The following is a 25,709-nucleotide window of genomic DNA, read 5'->3' as shown; positions in this document are numbered from 1 at the left end:
TAAGCCGAGGGACAAACTCAGAGGCATGTAACAAAGGACCTAAAGGGGAAAACGAAACACCACCTCCCTCCCTCTTTGGACCTCTCCTAAGGGTCACAGTCTTGGCATGGAAAATGGAGAGACAAACCTCCAATTTCTCTTCTTTTCTCTCTCTGCACCCCCCTTCCCCACCAACTTTCCCAAGGTCCATGGCTTGCAAAAAGAGGGCACAAACCTCCTATTTCTCTTTCTTTCTCTCTCTGCTCCCTCCATTCCCCACCAACTTTCTCAAGGCTCATGGCTTGCAAAAAAAAGCCACAAACCTCTGATTTCTCTCCCTTTCTCTCTCCTTCCTCCCTTCCCCATCAGCTTGTCCAAGACTCATGGTCTCGGCATTGGAACAGTATTACCATCTTGACCCAGAATTTTGGAGCCCATTTTTGTGCTTAAATTGTTCGACTTATAGATGAGTATATATGATAGGCAATGTTGCTTAATTCACTAACTGGCAAAACTACATCTGAAGAACAAATACTGTACCACAAACCCAGATTAGGCAGGCCTGTGACAGACCTCTTGGGCCAATATTAACTAATGCAAACTCACATCCATTAAATTGATGAACAGTTGAAGGAAATCTTTGTGTGTGTGGACAGACAGACACACACACCCCATTTCCTCCAACATTTCACAGTTGAAAACCAGGAGACATGTATGAAAGCAATATCAGAGTGTAGGCAAGATGGTATGAGGAAGAAAGAACACACATCCTAGGAGATGCTGCAGAAGTTTATTTTTGCCTGAGTGTACAGGGAAGTGCAAGATTCTGACCTCATATCCTCTCCCTCTTGCTGAGTTCACTGAGTGCAAACTACTTTTGCATTTTTAATTCAGTTTGCAGTTACTGAAGTAAGGTGAGGAGAAAGGGGGAAAGCAGGAGGAGGAAAGAGAAGCTACTGAAAAAGTGGGATGAAAAAGGATTAATCAGGACTGTCCTTGCCAAATCAGGACCGTTGAAGGATATACAGTATGTATTTCTGTTTGTATGTAAAAGAATGCAAATCTATCATTATTTGGTTGCTTCTAGGCCAGTGATAAATGTAACAGAAACTAACAAAAACGTGCTCCAAATAGCTTCTAGTTTGTGGGAGGGGATTATGTCAACACTTGCCATCTCTCTCTCTAGTCCCCCAAATTACCCATTATCCTTAAAGAGATTATAGGATAATATTCTGGATTTCATAAAATCTGCAGATGGTATTTTTGGAAACATCAGTTCCATGGAAAATCAAGCACAGGGAAGTCACTGTTAAAAATGTGAATATGACCAACATATTAACTAAAAGCTTCTGTCTCATCATGTCTTTCTCCAGAGATTTCTGGTGGTTGTATGAGGGTGCACTCACACAGTAAAACTCTAGCTATTTCATACCACTTTAACTGCCATTGCTCCTTCTTATGGAATCCTAGAGCACTTCCCTCCAACTATAGCACTGTAGCAATCAGGTTCTGAATTCTCTTACCAAACTACAAATCCCAGAATTCTATAGGACATGACAGTTAAAAGTGGTTTTAAAACACCAAAATTATGTAATGTGGATACACCCTGTAAAACTACAATTTCCAAGCATCATACAGGGATAGGATAGTAGGCAGGGCCAAGAGAAATCTGGTGAAGATGGGCACAGCATGTGGCATTAGTGAGTAGACAGATTAGTGAGCATTAGTGCTAACCAGTATTAGTGAGTGGATGGATAATTAACATGAATTAGCAATAAAAAGATGAAGTGTTTTACTTTTGCACCTCACTCCTTTTAGGTATAAGGAACCTGTGTTTTTGTGCTACTTCTCTAGTTCTTGCACACTGTGTGATGGCAGTTGAAGTGCAGAAATTATGGACCTGCAGTATCCTGTAGTGAGTATGTAGAAAGTGGAATTGTTGGAGGACTTTTCAATAAAGAAGACAGCACTATAAATAAAGGGTGCCTAAAATAGGCATGTATGGTAATACATCTGAGGGACTGGTCAACAGTCTCAAAAACTGTGACCATAATTCATGAGCATATTTACAATAATAATTTGCAGCTCTTACATGTGGAACAACAGTAAACCAAGAAAGTTTCTCAGCATTGTTGGAAGCCGCTTTGATTGTTTCTTACAAATAAGTGGGATATAAATAAAAGTTTTATTTATTATTATTTATTAGTAATGTAGACTATATTTTTGTAATCTCTGAATAATAGCTAACCACAAACACTGGACTCAAAGGACCATAAACCTAAGTCTCTTTTGGAAAAATTAATTAGTGGTCTTAGACAATCATAAATATCTTCAAGACCTTTCTCCAATTTTGAGTGTACATTTTTGACTGTACATCTTTAATCCAAATCTGTTCCCTGCATACACAAATAGTTTCACCTGATAACTTTTGGATTAAGTTGCTCTTTGATTTATTTGAGCGGTTCATTAGTACTCTAGTGTTCATTTAATGTCATGCATATACAAGAGTTCACAGTTATGATCTCTAAGCTGATGAGCAGAATTCTGATTCTGGTAATCAGTGGAGATGAACATAGGAAACTGTCTTATATCAGACCTGACAGTCTAGTCTAGTGTTATATTGAGTCAGACAATCTAGTCTAATGGGTCTACAACATCCCAGGGAGAGATATATTACCTGAATTTGCTACCTAATAGCTTTTTAACTGGTGATGCCATGGATCTTCTGCATGCAAGTCCTTTCACTGGTATATCTGACCCTAACTCACCTCTCCAGTATAATCCATCATGCAAGTAGGAATAAAAAAAATGAACTTGCTTGTGATACAGAGAGGCAGTGAGTAGAACATGGTATTTATCATGCAAGGCCAGTACTCAATAATAATATTATTCTACCTGTCATGTATGTTACTAGGTGTGGACACCTAGTACGCAAATACGTACAAGGGGAAATACAATGAATACAATAGTTGTACAAAAATGCCTAAGAACTACAAGAACAGCTGCATTTCCACTTACAGAACTGGGGAGGAAAAACCCAACAAAACTCCACTAACTCACTGTTTTCATCTAATTCTAAGCCAAATATAAGGAAATTTCATTACTTTGGATTTAGGCTAAGCTGGCAATAGGGGCACAGCAGTGGATAGAGAGCCTCATGGAATTGGTTATCCTGTGTCACTCACTCAAAAATCCAAAGGCAAAATACATACTATTTTATATTATACAAAACCTTGTCACCATATTTTATTAGTATCAGTTACTGTTTAATTTTAGATTTTGCTTACCTCTCGATTATCAGCCACAATGACAAGCTCCACATACTTGGTGGATTTCAGGGCTTCCCTCTTGTGCTACCAAAACAAACACCAAATGAATTCTGTTAATATTCTAAGGGACCTAGACATCTAGATACCTATTTCCTACAAAAGTCCTATATCAAAAACTGTGTAAATATCAGCAATAATATCCATTATGCCTGTCTGTCTTTCTGTCTTTTCAAATCAACTTTCCTACTGTCAGAGGAGTTTATCAGACAAGGGAAATTGGAAGTATAATCCAATGGCAATCTGAATGCAATCATGGGGTTTAACGTTATTGCGTGATAACTCACTACATGCAAATTCAGGCAATGGAAAGTCAGTCCGTATGCAATTATGTGGTTTCACGTTATTGCATGATAGACTGCCACACGCAAATTCAGGCAATGGCATGCTATTTTCAGGCAATGGGAAGCCAGTTCAAATGCAATGCACATTCATATAATTGCGCTAAACTAGCAACTTTAAGTGAATGCGTTCTGGCCTCATGTTCTTTTCATTCGAATTTAAGAGAAATTCCTCCTGTTTGATAAACTCCAGAGAGTTTGGCTTCCAAAGACGAAACAGACCTATCACATCTGTGCCCTCCTCCAGTTCTGTCTGACAGCCACTTGAATTCTCCAGAGGAGGAAGGAGTAGGAAAGACAACTCCAAGTCCTTAGGGAAGGTGAAAGCTTCAGCATTTGGCTCAATCATCATCCCTTCCCTGCAGATAAAGTAAGAGGCTGTCTTGAAATATGGTCTTCAAATTGGATAGGGAGAGTGAGCAGGCTTTATAAGTTAGGGGGCTTTCCCCACTTGGTTTGCTGGAAGCAAACTTGGTTCTTCTAAGTCTATGCCTACTGTAAGATATGACCCTGTGATTTATCACCCTAGACTGTTTCTTGACTCGGATATCTTGCTACTCCCACTTGGACTCTGCTTTCATTTACAGCTTCTGAATCTGGACCGTTTGTTATCAGACACTGCTTGTTCCTTCAGCTACTGCACATTTGGCACTCTGGTCTGTTTCAGCACGAGTACAGGACAGTACTAGTATGAAATCAGGCTCCAGACCTTGGAAGAGGGTTGATATGTTGGGATTCTTTGGACTACAAACTAGCATGGCCATAGGTATTAGAGTGCAAAAAAGTAACTTTTCGGGCCTCTGATCCCAGCCCTGAAGCCTACTTAGCTTCAGCAATGTAGCAGTACCACATACCTTCAAGCATGACCTAACAGTGCATTTTCGGAATATTTTATACAGTTTTTTCCCCACCTAGCATGCCTGAAATGGAAGTTTTGAAAAACAAGGGCACATGTTTACCACAGTTGTTTTTAAGGACTAAAGAAAGCAAGACAACTAAACTAAAACCTGCTAATGCTCTTGTACTTGCTCTTCTGCTACCCAGAGACAAAAGGTATCTAGGGTTTCAGTCAGGTTTTGAACATCATCTTTTATTTTACATGTGAATACTGTATGATTTCCTTTTGTGGCAATATGCATATTTCCTCATTTTCCCTCCATTTTCCCTGGAATATTTGTAGTTGTGTTTTGAACTCTGTGTAAATGCCAACTGAACTTTGTGTTGTGTGCTTTGTGTGAATTGGGAGCTTCAAAGTGCACTTTTAATAAGAATGCATATAATGAAATGCTTAAGCCATCCATCATACATCAGTGGTATTGTAATATGATACAATAATACTCTTGGATCTAATTCAAGAAAATAGTCTTAAATTTAATTCTAAATTCATATAGGATTACCTTGAATCAGTGGGACTTACAGTACATAACTATTTGCTCACCAAGGTTCAATCGATTTAGCAGGTCAACTCTAGCTGGGATTTTCAATTGAACTTAGCTCAATAATTCTTGGAGAGATTTTGGTGGAGCAAACATTTCTGGATAAAGATGTTGTGATCTTGAATCTTCACCATTTGTAGATTAGTTGTCTAAGAATGCACTGGTGGAGCTCCAAATCCTTAGAAATGGTTTCATAGCCCTTTCTAAACTGGTGAGTAATAGCAATTGCTAAAGTCTTTGGAGATGTCTTTTGATTATGGTATGATATGTTTCCACACACTGAGCCAGTGTGGTGTAGTGGTTTGAGTGTTGTAATACAACCTTGAACACCAGAATTCAAATCTCCAGTCAGCCATGAAAAACCCATGGGTGATCTTAGGTAAGTCACATTCTCTCTGCCTCAGAGAAATGCAAAGCAATCAAACCCATCTCTGAACAGATTTTGTCAAGAAAATCCTGTGATAGGATCACCTTAGAGTCACATAAGGTGGAAATGACTTGAAGGCACACAACAACTATAACAATAATGGTACTCATTAACTTTCTCTGAGATGGCCATGCTTGTACTTGCAATTAATTACTTTTTAAAAATAATGTTCTAAATTATGATTTTTATGCTTCAAAATTGTTTAAAGTATTTGGAACTAAAATCACATGGGACAAAGGGGTTTTAGGAGATATAGAATTGGCTATTACAGCTTTAGCTGTAACTTGAACTTGGAATGCCTGATTAACATTATTAATCTATTCTACAACTTGCCTGCAGCATATTTTTCATAGATAGAGCATTTGTTTCTGAAACATACCTAATTATCATTTCTCTTTGCTTGCATAGCACAGCTAATTTCTATCATGGTTCAATCAACTTCCTCATTCATTCAAAACTGTAATTTCTTTAAAAATGAAACAATGAAGCTAAATAACACATTTGCAAATTATGTGGATGCAATTTTTTAAAAAAAGCATCTTGAAGTTCTTATCATTTAGTTGCCTGTCAAGACTAATTTTATTGAACTTAGGGGTGAAACAAATGGGCTGGAAAAAGCGGCTTGAAGCTGCCTTTTCCGAAGCTACGTTGAAACCCCACCAACTGTAGGAGTGCACATGTCATGACCACAAGGTGCAACTTGAAGCCATGTCGCTGGGTACTTTTTTTATTGCCCCCCCCCACCTTCGCAGGAGCAAAACACTGGCAAATGCTATCTCATTGGATGTTCCTGTGAACCTGCACACATTCACATGTGGAGAATTTCACAGGGATAGGGCATTGGAGCAGAGATGTGCCCATGCAGATGCTGGCAAGGTACAATCAGGCCCCCCTTCACTCCCTCTTCAACCCATTCCCCCTCTTTGACTTTTTGTGTATGTTGTACTCATTTCCATGAGAGGTGTCATGCTTTCTCTTTTGGGCATTGCCACCTCCACTGCTTGGGTATGGCAGCTCCGTCTGTTTTAAATGCATTCCTGCAACAGGGAGTTTATATGCCCAATTAGGGTTACAGTTAGGAAAGAGACTGCTCTGGCAGTGCTGCATTTAGATGTACCAGCGAAGGTGCGCATTTTCAAGGAAGAAGTGGGAAAATTCACCTCCTTTTTAGTCTGACTTTTCTCCTTGGCTTGAGAGCGGTTTCTGGTTACCTTTGAGGCTTGCATCTCTAAATGCCCCACCTGGAAGCCAGCCAGAAACCTGCTTATTTTGACCATCTGTTTAACCCTTAGGTGCTTCTGCACCGCCATTTGGGACGTCCTCCGGACGTCCCATTTTAAAAAGGGGCGTCTCTTATAGACGCCCTGGGCCTAGTACGGACTCCGTCCGTACAAAGATGGCGCCGGCCCTTCTACAAGGCCGGCGCCATTTTGCGTATCGGCCGTGAGCGTCCGTACGCGTCGCGCCGCTTGTGACGTAGCGAGAGCGCCCTGGCGCCTCGCTACGTCGCAAACGCGACGGAAAAAGAAGCTCCATTTTGGAGCTTCTTTTTCGGTCCGCGCGGGAGTCGGGCCGTGTGAAGCTCGGCCCCCCGGACCTATGCGGCAGACCGCCGCAAAGCGGCGGTCTGTACCCCGCCTTAGTGTCAAAGAGAGGGAGAGTGACTATGGCTGGTGGAAGACAGTGTACTATCACCTTGAAGTATAAGGATCTTCTGCTACCAACAAGAATTTCTCCTCCATCACCATGCCTTGCCTGAATTATTGGTAGAAGAAGTATAGATAATCTCACCAATTAATGCCTTATTCTGAGGCAGAGTTCTGAGACATGTTCAGCAACATGGCAGTATTGCAACATGACAGCCTTGTCTAAGGCACTGATATATCAGAGAGAGATTTGTGGTCTCCAGCTCATCAGCCTGAGGTTTTCCATTATCACTTCACTGAGATTTTAGTGCCCCAAGAAATAAAATCATGCTCTAGTTAAAAGAAAGACTCAGACCATCTGCTTGAAATTTTATTGGAGTATTTTTATCTGCAAAATAGTATATATAATCTTTTTATAGATATAATCATGTAGTTTCAATTAACAAGTACCTAGGATTATCATGGAAAATAATAACATGAGTTCAGAACAATAAATCATAAACATTTTTTGGAAAATAACTTTTCAATGCTAGTCTAAAACAGGGTACACCTACTCCATCACATAAATTAAATCCCTTGATGCTGGACAGAGTTTGTTTTTCTCATTTAGAACTTAACAAAAATAGTGAATTACATAGGAAAGATATTTTACATAGATGCTGATGTTTCCAAAATGTAAAAGAGAAAACTACAGTTTTCACTTACCCGGCTAGTAAATGTCCACATAGATGGTACAGTATCTTCCAGTGTGACAGCTGAAATGTTGAGATGATGCCCACAAAAACCTGAGGCTAGTTTTAGGCTCGTTGCTTGGTAAATTATATGTTCATTTGTAGTACCTTCCAAAGGCTCTAAAATATAGGCTTTATCTTCAAATAAAATGAATCCCCTGTGGGATGAAAAGATATAAATGATGTATTCCTTTCTGGGTTGAGATACATTTTGTGCTTGGTTTGCAACCAAGTAATAGATCTTTAATAAGCATGAAAGAGTAGCATAGGTAACAATTCCTAATGAGGCACAAGATGTAAATTCTCTGTGTTTGTTATCTTGGCATACAGTTCACTACGCTGAAGACACAGGCCAAGATCCTACAGGTGCTTCTTCACTGTAGAAATAATGCAGTTTGACACAACTTTAAGTGCTGTAGCTCCATCCAACAGAATCCTGGGATTTGTAGCTTTACAAGATCTTTAGCATTCTCTGACAAAGAGTGCTGTTGCCTCACAAAACTATAAACCCCAGGATCCTATAGGATGGAGCCATAGCAGTTAAACTGGAGTGAAATGGCATTATTTCTACAGTGTAGATGTACCCAACAACTCACTTGTGAATGTGTAACTAAGTATCATCTCCTAGCCATTGCTATTTTTCCTGTTGTTGTTGTGTGCCTCCAAGTCATTTCTGACTCATGGCAACCTACCATGGGGTTTTCTTGGCAAGATTTGTTCAGAGGAAGTTTGCCATTGCATTCCTGTGAGGCTGAGAGCATGGGACTTGCCCAACGTGGGTTTCATGGCTGATCTAGGAATCAAACTCTGGTCTTCAGAGTCATAGTCCAACACTCAAACCACTATACCATGCTGACTCTCTCTCCTGGTCTAGCCCCCACCCCTAAATCTACCTTAATAGCCAGCAGCTGCAACAAGTGATGAAGATTTGTTCTGTTGGAGATCAGGCTGCAGCAGGATGACATTTCCAGCTCTGTCTTGCCAGCATCTATGGTACAATGAAGAATTATGTCAGGAATTCCACTTCTGCTTGCTCCAGTCTCACTTACTCAAAAGAAGGGGGCTGGAAATGTCATCCTGCTGTGCCCCTATTGCCAGCAGGCAGAGCTTCAACATTCCCTGGAGTTTAAGATGGGATTCAGGAGCCATTTAAAATTGTGGCAATAGTGCCAGAAACATGAATATGTAGTAGAACTGAATGTAGAGTAGTTATGGATCTCTAACTCTAGGTTATGAATTCATAACTGTATTACAGAATGCCAGCCATTATTTCGCAGAATTTAAACCATGTGATCCACAACCAAGTTATAGCTACATTTTAGCACATCAAGCACATGCAATATCCTTGTTTGAGAAAATTACTGAAAAAATTAAGACATTTGGACTAATATTGTATTTAGAGTCCGTAATGTGAATATTTAGCATGCCAACTATTATTAGTAGTACAAAATATACAGTACATAACCAGAAATTGGGCCAATTTACAAGAGCAAGCCATTAAGACCAGTTCAGAGGCCTGAGCTGGTATATCGAGAATGCAGAAAGTGGCCTATAATAATACGCCTGTTTAAGTAATGTCTGCTGTATCAGCAGCAGCACCTATATTAGAAGCTGCTTTGTATTTCTTATTTGCTAGAATTGGAAATACGGGATAATAAATACACAAACAACTATGTCCTGTGGTGTTGGAGCAGAGCAGCCAAGGGAAATGTACTTAGGGTTCTCCGGTGTCTTTCCTCTTTGTATTGTCTGATTAATTGCTTCTTCCAGACAGATATTCTCAGATCTGATTTCTCTTCCTTTCACTCTTCATTCTGCAATCTTTCTTTCTCTATCTGTCAGATATATACTTTCCTTAATAAATACTTCTCCACCCTTAACAAGGTCTTTGATGCTGATTCCAAGCAGCCATCTTCCAAATGAGCTTACTCAATTGGCTCCCCCCCGAAGTCACTTTATTAAACCTTTATTAAAGAAGCCCTCCCTTGACCCCCTAATTCGAAATAATTATCGGCCTGTGTCACTGCTGCCATTTTTAGGGAAGGTGATCGAGAGGGCGGTTGCTTTCCAGCTACAGAGGGTCTTGGAGGATACGGATTATCTGGACCCATTTCAAACCGGCTTCCGGGCAGGCTATGGGGTTGAGACTGCCATGGTCGCCTTAGTCGATGATCTCCGTCTGGGCATGGACGGGGGTAGCGTGTCCCTGTTAGTGCTCTTGGACATCTCTGTACTCTTTTGATGATGGGTAGACCTCTAGAACAGCCTCTTTAGGTCCTGGGACCAGGGAGGTGGAGAAGGAGCCTACACTTGGGGCTGATCTGGGGATTTGTTCTCTCTTCTAAAGTCCTGGGACTTGGAAATGTCTGCCTGGGTTTGCCTTCCAGTAAACAGTCAGCCAGGGAGCAACTCAGTTATTGGATTTCCCTCAGGGCTCTGGTATTTCACCCAAGAGGAGGCTAGGGAAGTAGTCAAGGGTTCAGCTGGATCCACATCAGGTGCCGCCCCCCTTTTTTCTCCTTCTCAGGTTCAACCGAATTTAAATAGGTTGTAAGCCAAATGAAATGGCTCTTATTTAACTCAGGCGGGTTACAGACCGCAATTAAAGTATGTGCAGAGCACGTACTAGGGTTAGGAAGGGGCGGTTCTTCTGCACCCCCTAACCCTAGTATGCGCTCTGCGTGCACAAAATGGCGGCGGCGGCCATTCCACATGGCCACCACCATGATGGCGTCGCGAATGCGCCGCCTCCAAACAAGGCAGCGTGGACGTGACGCTATCGCTCCACGCAAGGGCGTTTAATGCGCCCTTTCAGCGGAGCAGTAAGGAGCTCAGAAACGGAGCTCCTTCCTGGTTTGCGTCGCTGGTGCAGCCGTGTGAAGGCTGCACCAGCGACGCAAATCAGAAAGGGGCCGAGTGGCCCCTTTCTGGGAGTCCCCGCTGCCGTTGGGGTGTTCTTGGGGCTTGAAGCCCCAAGGACACCCCTTTCCAGGCTGCGGGGAAGTGGCCTTTTGCCGCTTTCCCGCAGCCTGCAAAGTGGCGGATCGGGGCCTTGGAGGCTGCCGGTCTGGCAGCTGAGGCCCCGATACAGCGGGGAAAGGGGCGGGTGCAGGCCGCCACTTTTCAGCAGTCTGTAACCCACCTCAGTTTTCTGTCTGTGGTCTTGTTATTTCATGGTTGGTCATCTACTCTACTTTACAAATGTCTGTGCTTTATTCCAGAGAGCTATATTGAAGACAACATATTACCTTGAATGCTATACCATATAATAACATGACATTGTTCCAGAAGCATCTATGAACTGATTGAGTTCTGTATGCTTGGAACAGAAAGATATACTTATAGAACTCCAGGTGATTTGCTGTAGATATGGAAGGATTTCTGACTCACATTGCTTCAACAAGAGCAGCAACAAGTCCACCACCACCTCAGTCTAATCTAAATTTTATTCCTAAAATAAAGAGAGTTCAGGGGAACTGGGAGTTATTTTCTGTACAGAAGGAAAGGGAGATGTGTTATATTCCAGTACTCAAAACAAATTCCTGGGTTCAGCATTTTCCATCTGGATCTAGTTGCTTCTAATTAAAGCTGGGATTCTAATTAAAAAATACAGCAGATCCCACAAGTCTGAACTCTGCCCACTCTGGTATACATTGAGTGGGAAAGCAAAGCAGACATGGCACATGTTTCTGATTCCTCATTACTCTATCTTCCAAAGTGGGTGAAATCTAGTTTCTCAATATTGTGGATGAAAATGAGAATCAGAAGCATCAGCCCACTCATACTTTTAATATTAGTTTATTTTCTAACACAGTATTCACAGTGTTCCACAGCTAACATATTGCCATATTCAGAATCTGAAATGTTTTTTATTCTTTCACTTTATTTTTGCTCAAAGCTGAGACTTAAGGCAGTTTACAAAATAAATGAATCATAGTTCAAAATACATATATAGTAACTGAAAACATTAAAAATGACATGGCTTGAATAGTATTAAATTGAATTAAAGCCATTTAAAATACTGACTTAAAATCAAAGAATAAAAATCAATGCAGTGCATGAAAAACAAAACAAAACTCTTCCCCCCTTTTACTTGTAAATCGCTTTCCCAAACCTTGCTAAAATTTAAAAAAAGGTCTTTACCTGCTGACAGAAAAGCAGTAAAGAGGGACTCAGGCTAGCCTCCCAAGGAAAGAGTTCCAGAATATGGGAGCAATCATGGAGAAGGCCCTCTCTCATGTACCCACTAAATATGTCTGTGAGGGTGGCAGGATCATGAGAAGTACCCCTCCAAAAGATCTTAAGGCTTGGACATGGTCATATAACCTGGACCTGGGACATATAGGGCTTCATAAGTCGTAACCAACATTTTGAAATGTCTTGTCCCCTTGTGACACTTTAAAAAATGTTGATAACAAGTATCTTGTATAATTTATGTATTAGTGACTTCCTTCCTCCCTTCCTTGTATCTTTCTTCTCTTTATCTCCACAATGTAATATGTATTAGACAGTCCAACCCATTCTGTGTTATTTGCAAGTGATTTCATACTTCAGTGAGGCAATTCATCTGTCTGTCTCCATTGGAATTCAGCTGCTTTATGATCCATTGAGAGCCAGCATGGTGCAGTAGTTTCAGAATTGGACTACAACTCTGGAGACTAAGGTTCAAAGCCCCGCTCAGCCATGGAAACTCATTGGGTGACCTTGGGCCATCACACTCTCTCAGCCTTAAAGGAAGAAAAAGGCAATCTCACTCTGAACAAATCTTACCAAGAAAAACCCACAATAGGTTTACTTTAGGGTCACCATAAGTTGGAAATGACTTGAAGACACACAACAACATAATCTATTGGACCCTAAGATTATCACAGCTAGCAGTGATATGAATGACACACTCATTCAGTAAATTATGGCTGGCCTCTTTTTTAATTATTGCAAAGGGAGGAATTTATAGCCTCCCTTGCATATTGAACTCACATCTCCTCAAAATTCTCCTGTTGCCTGTTGGTTGTTCTAGAGGATGAGTTTGTTGTTAGGCATACAGCTATAAGGAAATAGCTGGCTGCTCTCCACCTCCTCTCTCCACTGGCCACTCAATGGTTATAATAATAATAATTTGTTTTATTTATATACCGCTATTCCAAAGATCATAGCGGTGAACAGCAAGTAAGCTAATTAGCAAGTAAGCTAATTTGCCCCCAACAATCTGGGTATTCATTTTAGCAACCTCGGAAGGATGCAAGCCTGAGTCGAGCTTGGGCCCTTTTAGTGAATGGCTGCAGTACAGGCATTTAACCACTGCGCCACCAGGGTTATGTAGGGGAGAGAGTTATAGGCAATAGTAAGTCCTGTGGGAGTGAAGATTGAGTGGAGTTCTGCAGTGGTAGAACTTTGCTCTCAGCCTCCCAGATAGGATCTTGGCCTATATTTTAGTGTGATTACTAGCTGTGGTACGACTATTGTGTTTCTTACAGAAGAAGAGAGGGAAGTTCAGGAGTCTGAACCCTAGCCAATCGTTTTATACCTCTATATTGAGATTTATTGCAGTCACTTATGTATTGACTTACTGATACAGATTGATTTTTGGCATTTTATGTTTTGAATGTTTCTATTTAGAGTTGCTTGCTTGGTATACTGTAATCTGCTTCATGCAGAAGCTTTTGTAAAAACAGCTCATGAATTTTATTTTTTCTTTCTTTCTCTCATTTTTATGCCACCTTTCTCCCCAAAAGGGATCCAAGGTGGCCGAATAGATAAAAACACTTTAAAAACTTTACTATTTCTTAAAACAATTAAAACAATCCAGTTAAAACAGTATAAAATTAACATTTAAAACATAAATAAATAAATAATAACATTAAAAAAAATGCAAAAGTTAAAAACATAACTAAAACACACACACCAAATAAAAGCCACCCTGTCATGCTTCTTAAAAGTCTGCCTGAATTTTTATTTGCCAGTGAAAGAAAATGAATGAATGAACAAATGTCAGCATGTGAGAGAGAGGAAGCTGAAAGAGAAAGTTGATGCAAAACAGCGTCTTTCCAATCGTGTAACTACAAACAAGAGATGGGTACTTTATGGGAATTTAGACCAGAGAAACACAGGATCTTTTAAAGCCTGCATCAGAGTTATGTGGCAAATTCTGTCCACTTATCTCTCAGTCTAATATATATCTCAGGGCTCTTCCACATATGGGAAACCATGCATCTCAGCTTGAAATCTCTGAGAAAGGATAAGATAAAATTATTAATAAACAGCAAACATGGAAGCTATTTCAATCCGCTGCTGCAAAATGGGTAAAAACGTGACTAGCAATGCTTAGGGACTCTACAGATTGTCCCTAAGGGGCAGCAAGAGGCTGCCCCTTTCCTGGCTGGATTGGGGCCATGGCAACCTCACTTTTGTGCCTTCCAAAGGGTGCCATAGCCACAGAAGTGTGGCTATATGGTGTCCCTATGGTGCTGCATCATCTAGATGCAGCACCTGAGGTGCGCCATGATGCTGCATGCCATCTGGAATGGTGTAAGGCATCATGACGCCCTGCGCGGAGTCAGGACATCCATTGTCAGAATGCTGTGCCCTGATTCCGCCCACAGGCCGACCTTTCAAGCTGGTCTATATAGGGCCTTAGTTAGCCTACCCAGTATTCTGCACTGCTGGGGGAAAAAAGATTCTTATTTAGGTCAAGAGTCGGCATAGTGTGACCCACAGACTGTACGCAGCTCCCGGACCTGATTTTTGTGGCCCTTGAAACACCCTTACCAATCCTTCAAAGCACCTCATTTCCCCAACGTTTTTAAAAAATTGACATGATTTTCAAACAATTTTTGGTCCCAAACCATGCAGAAAGTCTCCCAAATGTATGAAAAAATATATGAAAATTCCTCCCCCCTACCAGAACTCCAGAACCTTGTATTCGCCACCCCCAATACCTCCATTTTCATCCGCAGTCACTCTTAAAATGGCAACAAGAAGTGATGCAATGTCTCTTCCTGTTGCCATTTGGAAAGGGACTGCAGAAGAAAACAGAGATATTTGGGCTTGCTAAGGGAGCACAGCCCACAGGGGGGCTGGAGAGGGAAACAGGTCCCAGTCCCACCATAGTTGCCCCTACCTGGTTTAGGTGACTGCAAGTTCAGTGGCAGAATTCAAAAACATAGTTATGTTAGTCTGGAAAATCAGTATGCAAAGGGTTCTTGTTGCACCATTGGGACTAACTGAAAGAAAGCACGAATGTTTGTTACTTGATTAAGAATCAAACAAACAAACAGCTTCATTTATATACTGCTTCATACTGAACTAACCGTGTCTAAGTGGTTTACAACTGTAAGCTAATTGCCCCTAACAATCTGGGTACTCAGAAGTCTACGAAAATTCATGCTGCCAGCTTCTTTCTTTCAGTGAGTCTCAAGTATGCTACAAGACCCCTTTGCAAGCCCAGTGGTAAGTGACAAGTGATGACACTGGAAGCTATAATACAGAAACACAGTATTATTGGGATAAACAAGGTCACAACTTTGGCGGGGTACAGACCGCCGCTGGCTAGTCCGCGGGGGAGTCGGAGCCTCCACACGGCGCGGCTCCCCTGCGAACTGAAAAAGAAGCTCCAAAATGGAGCTTCTTTTCGAGGCGCCAGGGGCGCACTCGCTACGTCACAAAGGACGTGACGCGTACGGACGCTTAGCATCCGATACGCAAAGATGGCGCCGGCCATGTAGAAGGGCCGGCGCCATCTTGTACGGACGGAGTCCGTATTAGGCCAAGGTGCATCTAAAAGAGACGCCCCTTTTTTAAAATGGGACGTCCTCCAGACATCCAAAATGCCAGTTTGTAACCGGCCATAGTTCATTACAACTGTATAAGGCTGTATAATAACCATATAACCCTCAGACAACCATACTGTTCTCTGAGAGAGAACAGCAGACAGGCGCAGCTCTATCATGCCTTGGTCCCAGTGGACAAGATGAAGCCTTTCCTCCTTTCCAACTGATACTGATGTGGCCTTGGAGGGAGAGAAAAGTAGCCAGCATTTGCTGGACTTAATCCCTAGACAACCCTAGAATAACATCTGTGGGCATTCATCACTGAGTATTTCCTTGCCATGCTGGGAATAAGATAGGTTCAGCAACCCCCAACATTGGCCTGACCCTGGTAACTTGTACTTTCAAGAACCCTGAAGGGAACCTCTGAAAGAAAAGGGTGGATGGGCACACAGCTCTGTCTGCTCCTCAAACTGGGTCTGGCCCCACACCACACCAGCTAAGTTGTGACAAGTAAGCAAACTGAACAACAACATATTCCAAGAAAGAAACAGAACATTCTAATAGGATTAAATCATGGGGTCAGTAGGCAGAGAAGTGTCCAACACTGAATGATGGAGTGGACCAGAGGATCTTGTATGTAGCTTAAGTGGCTCTTAAGCTTTTGTGAGTTATGGACTCCTATGATAATTTATGAAAGCAGTGGACATGGAAAAGAGAGCACTGAGAGGTGACATGACAGTCACCTTTGAATTTCTGAATGGGTGGCATGTAGGAGATAGAGCGAGGTCGTATTTTGCTGCTTCAGAGACTAGAACACAAGCCAGTGGATTCAAATTACAAGAAAAATTCCACCAAAACATTAGGAAGAACTTCATGATAAGAGCTGCCTTACAGTGAGATAGACTGACTTGGAAGGAGGTGGACTCTTCTTTAGTGTTCTTTAAACAGAAACTGGAATGTCAACTTTTGGGATTGTTTTCGCTGTTTATTCCTGTAGGCAGGAATAACTGTAGATAGCCCTTTTGGCTCCTTCCAACTCTAAGATTCTATTATTCTCTCCCCACAATATGGCAGTGATATTGAGTCGAATGCTACCTGCCCATGCATGATATACCTGAATAGCATAATTTGACACTTTGACACAAACAATTTCCTCCCCTTAAACTATTTTCAAAGTAATAGGAATAAAATTAAAGATGAGGAAATCATGTTTGTAGCCAGTTCATGGATTCCCCTGGAGCTCCTCCATGGACTGCCTAGGTGATCTATGGACCACAGGTGAAAATCCCTGTTGTAGATATTCCCTCTGTAGACTGGAGTCAAGCAATTCTTCACAATGTGAGATCTTTGGGAAGAAGACTAGCACTGAGGGAGTTGTCTGAGTAAGCTGCAGGCTCATTCTTGTGTGAGAATTCTTGTGCATCTGTCTGGCCTAACTTCATGTTTAACCAGTTCTGGGCAAAAGATCCAGCACTGGGAGAAAGATATACTGTAAATAAAATAAGTAAAAATATATATATTCTAGGATTTGCTGTTCTAGCTTATTTGTTATTTCATATGAGCTAGATCCCAGGCAAGCTGCACTTCTTCTAAGAACATATCACTCCAGTGTTTTGTAGTGTAGTGCAAATCACCTCTCTACACCACACCTGCTTCTCCTTCTGCAAGACAGGGATAACACTCAGCTCTCTCAATGGGGTGTTACAAGGCTTAACTGGATTCTCTTCAGAAAGCATCTTTAGGAATAAACAGTATTAATTCCTATTGCTTTTGTAAAGTGGCTGCTTTCCAGTTTATGTAATTACAGCCATATTGCCAAAAGCTTCGAGCTGGATAAGACCTTCTTTGATTCCTGAGCCCAAACAGCTATGTGCTACTGATACTTAATATACAATGCTAGCTTCATTTCCAAGCAAAAATGACTGCTCCTCCAGTATATCAGCCAAGACAGGAGGGTGTAGACTTGAAAATATGCAGTGATGGGGGCAAAAAGAATTCAAGCCGATTTGAAGCATTTTATGGGATCACATATCATATAAGGATCATCTCTTATCTCATGATTCAACTGGCAATGCTCTCTGTAGAGGTTTCTATTTTTTTTTCAAATGGTGCCTTTAAAAAACTGTGTTTTCAGCTACCTTTTTTTTCAGCGCATCTCTCTCTCTCTCTCCTCTATGTTTGAAGAATTCCGGTTACATAGCCTCTCAGCATGAGCTATCATGTAACCTTTAGTATTTTGAGTATTTACTAAAGAAGACTGAGGAGTTATTCAGATGGTGAAAATAATCTAGTCTTTATTCTGGTTGAATCTCCATTGTTCACATGCATCCAGGATAAAGGTTTTTTTTTGGGGGGGGGAGGCTGCCAAAACCCCACTTAATCTAGGATAATCAATGCCAGTTTTTTTTTACCAAGCTTTTAAAAAAGATTCACATTATTGGTAGTGTAAATTACTGATATGAATAGACTCGGGATAAATTAGGATTATACTCTGCATGCCTTGAATGCATTTCAAATACATTCGCATAGTTGACTCCATGTTTATTCAAGTGCTGGCACATGTGAGCCACTGAACTCCCAGAGATCCCAGAGAACTCACAGTGTGAGTAACAAAACTAGAATGCTTGAATGAGGTTATTTGCATCATTTGTTGTTGTTAGCTGCCCTCAAGTTGTTCTTCTTATTTCCTGACTGCACTCTCCATTCTGGTCAATGTTTGATCCTAGATATGGGAATACTTTAACTATTTCAATTTCCTCATTGTCTAGATTGTCTAGATTGAATCTGTGTATTTCTTCTGTGGTCTTTATTTTGTTTTCTTTATGTTCAGCATCAGACCTGCCTTTGCACTTTTATCTTTGACTTTCCTTATTAACTGTTCCAATTCCAGGATGTTTTCTGCTAATATTATGGTGTTGTCCACATATCTTAGGTTGTTAATGTTGCTGCCTCCTATCGAATGAATGAATTTATTACGGCACATGGCCAGCACCAAAATATGGCAAACATACAAAACATGAAACATGAGGTGTACTGCCATAGCACAAATATATCTACATTCTACTCCGAACGAAGATCTATATCTTCTATATATCCAAGCAGGAGGGGAGAATGCCCACAGTCCCATCCTCCATAGCATCACAAAATTCATACATTATTATAAGACATTGGCATAGTCAAGTATTATAAAATATTGGTACAGTCAACAGTCGGATACCACATCCTCATTCCACAAAACCTTTACAAGATTTAGGAGCTTTCTCTTATCTTAACTCCTCCTTTTTCTGATTCTAATTCTGTTTTTCTTATTATGTTTTCAGCATATAAATTAATCAAGTAGGGTGATAGGATGTAGCCTTGCCTGACCCCTTTGCCTATGGGGAACCACTCTATTTCTCCAAATTTTGCTGTAGTCTATGAAACACACAATGGTGCTTTCTGCACCGCCATTTGGGACGTCCTCCGGACGTCCCATTTTAAAAAAGGGGTGTCTCTTATAGACGCCCCTGGGCCTAGTACGGACTCCGTCCGTACAAGATGGCGCCGGCCCTTCTACATGGCCGGCGCCATCTTTGCGTATCGGACGCTGAGCGTCCGTACGCGTCGCGCCGCTTGTGACGTAGCGAGCGCGCCCCTGGCGCCTCGCTACGTCGCAAACGCGACGGAAAAAGAAGCTCCATTTTGGAGCTTCTTTTTCGGTCCGTGTGGGAGTCGGGCCGTGTGAAGGCTCCGGCTCTCCCGTGGACCTACTGGCGGCGGCAGCAGACCGCCGCAAAGCGGCGGTCTGTACCCCGCCATTGATTGTTTTTTTTAAATTCTTTGGTACACTCCATTAGCCATCACATGTTTGCAGTGTGGGCCCTAGTGCCCCTTCCTTTTCTGATTCCTGCTTGCACCTCTGAAATTTTCTCTCCATGTATGGTTGGAGTCTATGCTGCAGAATTTTGAGCATTATTTTGCTTGCATGTGTTGTATCTCCTTTCTTGTAGATTGGTATGTATATTGAACATTTCCAGTCTGCTGGCCACTGCTTTGTTTTCCATATTTGTTGGCATATTTCACTTAGCACTAAAGTTGCATCTGTCTGTAGGCAATGTAGCAGTACAATTGGGATTTCATCTGTTTCTGGGAATTTATTTTTTTCCCATTTCCTTTATTGAAGATTCCACTTCACTTCTTAGAATTTGGGGTTCATCTTCATATGGCTCCTCATTCCAAGCATCATTCATTCCCTCATCTTTTTTGTAAAACTCTTCTATGTATTGCCTCCAATGTCTTTTTATTTCTTCGTGTTCCTGTATTATGTTCTTTTTTTCACTTCATAGAGCATCCCTGCCCTCAGTTTGAACATCATTACGCTATAAAAACCAACATCTGAATGACCCCTCACCCTACTTTATTTGTCTGCCAGAACTTGTGAGGGTGGAGGTAGTGTGGGACTTGAGTTTGCTCACCTTCTGCTTGTGAGATATGCTGTTATCTCCCAAATTCCACAACTTAGTATTCAACAGTTTTGCTGATTTTCACAATTTCATAATTACTGCATGTCAGTACTGCACATATTTTTACAGCCTAGTTAATATTCTTTCATGCAAGAGAATACCAAATGCAAGGAATAATTAAAACCATCTTGTTATTTCTCAGAGGCATCCGGCTAGCCACTGATGGAAATGAGCTTGGCACCTTAGTATTGAGGGAACATCTCTCTTTGCATATACCTGCCAAATAAAATTAAGATCTTGCAGGGAGCCCTCCTCTATGTCCCACCATATGGAGCATGATGTGGAGGTGTGGGAGATGACGTTTGCAGTTGTAGGGCACACTGAGGCCCCATTGATACCAAAAGTAGCCTCATTTTGTTCCAAATTAAATCCTGGCTAGTCATCCAAGCATTTAGGGCCTAGAAATATTGCGATTTGTATAATTCTAGGTTTTGTTTTGATTGTGGAATTGTTTAGCATTGTTTTAAACTTTTTATTTTTAAAGACAATGCTTATGGACAACTTTGACTGGTCCACTAGCTATGTCCTAACATAAACAGGGATAATCCAGCCACAGTACTGTTGTGCCCACACTTAAACCTCAGTAGTGACACAATAAAGCCACACTAATGGCTTTATTGTTTTAAATTAAAGTTGTAAAAGTGGGATATTAATTGGATTGGCTAATGCTTTTGATGCTTTTGTATCACATATTGTTTTAGCTATTTTGTTTTAACTTACATCGTAAGTTGCTTTTGGATTTATTTGGAAGAAAGAAGAGGGGATATAAATCAAAGTAAGTAAATGAATACAATGAGAAGTTCATGCAATGGTAAACTCCCAATTAAACTACTGTGATGCACTTTATGTGGGGCTACATTTGAAGTTGACTTCGAAGCTGCTGTTAATGCTAACTAAACCAGCTAGTTTGATGACTGGGATATCATACAGACCAAATTTAATACTAGTCTTAAAGAAAATGCTCTGGTTAGCAATATACTTCCTGTCTTAATTCAAGATGTTTGTAAGGAATTTACAGCCATAAAGGTCTTGGTCTTGAATAAGCATCCTCTTCTATATATGCCTACCTAAGGATTCAGGTAGGAACTGGTGTGACATAGCGTTTGAGTATTGGACTAGAACTCTGGAGATTAGGGTTTAAATCTCTACTTGGCCATGGAAACCCAATGGGCAAGTCACACACTATCAGCTCCCAAAGGCCCCCTGATAGGTTTGTCATAGGGTCACCATAAATCTGAAATGAAGATTTGAAGGCACAGAATAATAACAATAACAACAACAACAATGGCACTCAGGTCTACTTCAACAGTGGGGTTAATACACTGTATGGGGGCTCTTTTCAGTTGAAGAAGGTGCTCCGCTTGGAAACCTAATTGGCACTGACACTCAATTCATTTTGTATCACGTAAACACCTGCTTTTTCATTAAAGCATCAAGGGTGGGGATAACTGATTAATCCATAAGGTTCGCACACATTGTTTCTTACTGTTTAAATTCATCTGACCTGCTTTAACTGGGTAAATTGTTTGACAAACGTTTAGTCTGTTTAAATTATTTTGAATGTTTTTAATAATTTTAGATGGTTTACATCAATTTTGCTTGTACCCCACCATGATATTTCACGATATAGGGCATGATACAAATATTTAAATAAATAAATCATAAAGTTATTTGATTTACTGTACTCTGACCTGAAATCTTTAGGTATATGACAGTTTGAAAGGTTTGGAAAGACAGGTAGATAGATAAATAGCTATTTTGGTCTGATCTGGCAATGCTTTACATTATGATTTCATGTTTCAGTTCCTGGCATCCCCAGTTAAGATTAGGAAAGACCCCTGTCAAAACCTTGTTATCCTTGGCCATGATTCCTGGAATTTATTGGAGCTGTAGTCCAAAACATCCAAAGAGCACCAGGATGACTACCTCTGTATAAACAATACTGAGCTAGATGGAGGAATGATCTGATTCTGTAAAAAGCAGCTTCCTGTATTTCTGTGATTTGTGAGAACACAGTTTTCCACAGCCCACATTTGTTTTCCTTTCAAAACTATTAGCTGTATGGAAAAAGTTAATTGAATAATTGTGATATTCTTTCCTGGGAATAATTATTTGCTTGTCTTTAAAGTCTGTTAAAAGCAATAGAAAAGACAGATCATAAAGCTTTATTCTTGACAGGAACTTTTTTTCCCCTGACAAGTTCACAGCATTTATGTTGCCTAAACAAGATATAAAATGTAGATGTTCTATCTTAATTTGACAGAAAACATAAATATATAATGGTTTGATTTAATTTATTTAAGGCCAGAAAGAGTTCATAATTATTTCCTATTGTAAGCTTGAGTTTTTGGATGCATATTTCTACTGGCTGTAATAGCCAGTGTCAATTGGGAGAATAATCAGCCATTGTTATCATTCAGCTTCTCCATTTCTGGAGGATGAGTGCCTGTCTCTTTGATTGCTCAAGCGTTCCTCATATTTCCATAGATCTCAGTTGCATGCCTCTCCTGACTGGCCACCAAACACACTGTATGAAAGGGGTAAAACAATTCACCCCATGCTTCCATAAATAAAATAAAATAAAGTGAATTTTGTGTATGTAATGTAGCATAGCAAGCAGGCAAACAGATAGAAACTTAAATCTACAGAGATTTAGCAGCAGCAGTAGTAACAGTAGTAGTAGATAGATTTTGGACAGTTAAACATTACTTTAATCACAACTTTTTGTATGTTTTTAGCTACCAATATTTTTAAATTTGTATTCCCCCCCCCAAAAGCAGGTTAGTTACAGTTTTGAGAGAAAGGTGAGGTACAGGTTGAGTCTCCCTCATACAAAATACTTGGGATCAGAAAGGTTTGGGATTTTGGATTTTTTTTTCAATTTTGTAATATTTGTGTGTACCCTCCTTATCCACAGATATTTTAATACACGGATTCAAGCATCCATGGCTTGAAAATATTCAAAAAAGGATATATTTCAAGTATCAAACCTTGATTTTCTCATTTTATATAAGGGACACAATTTTGCTATGCCATTGTATTTAATGGGATTTGAGCATCCATGGATTCTGTTATTCACAGCAGTTCCTGAAGCCAAACCCTAGCAGATAACAAGAGTCCACTGTACATAATAAGATATGTTGGAGATGAGACCCATGTCTAAACATAAGATTCATTTATGTTTTGTATATGGCTTATATACTTAGCCTGAAGGTAATTTTATGCATGCTATTTTTAATAATTTTGAGCATGAAACAAAGTGTGTGTCTGCTGAACCATTAGAAAGCAAAGGTGTCACTATCTCAACCACCCATGTGAAAAATTATGGATTTTGGAGCATTTCAGATTTTGGATACAGATAAGGAATACTCAGGCTGTATAAGGAAATGAAAGGAGAGGAAAAAATAGAATAGAATAGAATAGAATTAGTAGTAGTACACTTTAAAAATACAATGGCCAGAATGAGTCAAGAAATCCCCTTTCATCATTATCTTTATAGCCAGGCAAGTTCAAGCCTAGAAAAGCAGTCCCTGAGAGATCTAGACCCTAAGAAGTCATTTAAAATTTTAAGGGTTAAATCCAACAACCTGAGTTGAGATTAACATGATCACAATGTCATGCTAGGTCACCCTTTAAGGAGCACACAGAGTTTATTGCAATAGTCTTATGATGTAACTGAGATATGGATAACTGTTGCCAAATCAGACTGACTGAGTAATGGCTGTAACTGGTTTACTAAATATGATTGTGCAAATGTGTAAGGCCCCCTCACAAACTCTACCTCCATGATCAGGTCAGGGGACAGTTTAGGATCAAGGAGCACTTCCAAATTCTGAAATGGAATTTCTTTCAGAACCAGCTGAATATCTGTTGCTGGGTCAAGCTTTCTACTGACCATAGCCAACTTGCCTGAATTTATGAATGAATGAATGAGATTTTATTTATATACCGCCATTCCTTCGATCACGGCGGTTTACAAGATAATAATGAAATACAATACAGCACAAAACAAAATTACAGATAAAAATTAAACCACGAAAATCCCCCATATTAAACCGTATAATAAAGTACATCATTAAAAATCCATCATTCATACCTAATAATTTAATTTCAGTTTGTTTAACCTATTATCAAATGCAGGTAATGTCCAAGTGTATTGACTGCTTCCTTGGAGTCAAGTGACATAGAAAAATAGAGGTGAGTCTTGCCAGCATATTGGCGGCATATCATTTCAAAGCACCAGATTACTATCTCAGAGTTTTCATCTAGATTTAAATAAGGACATAATTCACAAGAATAGTCCCCCTGCACAAAGTTCTAGAGACAAGATGATCTTCTGACAAGAAGGATCAGAAGTACAGAAATACAATGCTTAAAAGTCCCAACTCCACCAGGCATACTCCCCACTCTGTGTCATATGTCATCCATCATGATGACCAAAACAGTTTCAGTCCCATATCCTACTAAGAAGCCCAGCTGAAATGGGACTGTGATAATTAATATCATCCAAACATTTCTTGAGTGTTTTTTTAAATGGCTTGGCTACTTTTCTATATAGTCTTTGGTTTATGAATGTAGTATATGTAAGCTTGTATATAATGAATAGTTTGACCCATTTCCCAATTCCTTGCCCAATCTGTACGTCATATGTTTTGTTTTTATTTCTAAAGCTTGAAATGGATAGAACTTTGAAGGGAATAGCTATTAGCCTTGTCTGGAAAATAACGTCTGTCTTCATTTTAAATGCATCTTCTGTTCAAATGAATCTCCCCCCTCCCATCAAATAAACAATAGTAACACACTGGCAAAACTAAACATATGCTCCAGAGTAGAGAATCTACACATCGCCCACGTCCAGAGACCCCAGGTTAATCCTTTCAAATCTCAACTCCTATTTATCCAGCATGACTGCTTATACTGGGTATCCTCTATCCAGAAGCTAAGGCTGGAGTTACAAAGTGAGTGATAATACCAATACGATTAAATGCCTTGCACTTGGGAGTCAAGGTACTGTAATTGTGCTATCAGCAAAAGCTTTATGGACAGCTTTCCACTGCACAGATGATGAAAAGAAGCAAAAAGAGCAAAGAGAGGGGCTTAGCAACAATCACAAGTAAGTGGATTTTTCTAATAAGATTGAGGAGAAAATGTCTGTAGAAACACCCCCACATTCTCTCAGATTTCTCCAGATACATAGTTGTGGCTGTTTTCTGTATGCGTGTATTAGTTATACCAATCTGAGGCCCAAAGAATTAAACAGTAACACAGGGGAGAAATTTTGATCCTAATGGTTGGGCCAGAAACTATAATTGGGTCAACATTCAATGACTTGATTACTACATGATCTAATTATAAAGCAGTGGCTTTATATTGCCCCACTGGTGCCCCATATTATTGGGCCAATTTAAAGATGTTGGTAATACTGTACTGTGCACAAGTCCTCGAACAATTTAGCACCAAGGGTCCTTTCACACTATATAGTGATAGCAGTATGATTCCACTTTAACTGCCATGGCAACATCCTACAGCATCCTGGCATTTTTGTTTTGTTTTGT

The 25,709-nt window shown here is 40.3% G+C and overlaps 1 protein-coding gene across 1 annotated transcript in view; it reads right to left on the bottom strand.

The window, feature by feature from the left end:
- Positions 1–25,709, bottom strand: part of ADAM12 (ADAM metallopeptidase domain 12) — a 312,824-nt gene that overhangs the window by 114,172 nt on the left and 172,943 nt on the right. Inside the window, exons 6-7 of the mRNA XM_042459693.1 lie at positions 7,861–8,044; positions 3,267–3,332 (exon numbers count right to left, since the gene is read on the bottom strand). Coding sequence (XP_042315627.1) covers positions 3,267–3,332; positions 7,861–8,044 — 250 coding nt within the window. The remainder of the gene's footprint in view (positions 1–3,266; positions 3,333–7,860; positions 8,045–25,709) is intronic.

The sequence above is a fragment of the Sceloporus undulatus genome, chromosome 3, assembly GCF_019175285.1.
Source record: "Sceloporus undulatus isolate JIND9_A2432 ecotype Alabama chromosome 3, SceUnd_v1.1, whole genome shotgun sequence".
Lineage (NCBI taxonomy): Eukaryota > Metazoa > Chordata > Lepidosauria > Squamata > Phrynosomatidae > Sceloporus > Sceloporus undulatus.
This window is presented reverse-complemented; position numbering and strand designations above follow the sequence as displayed.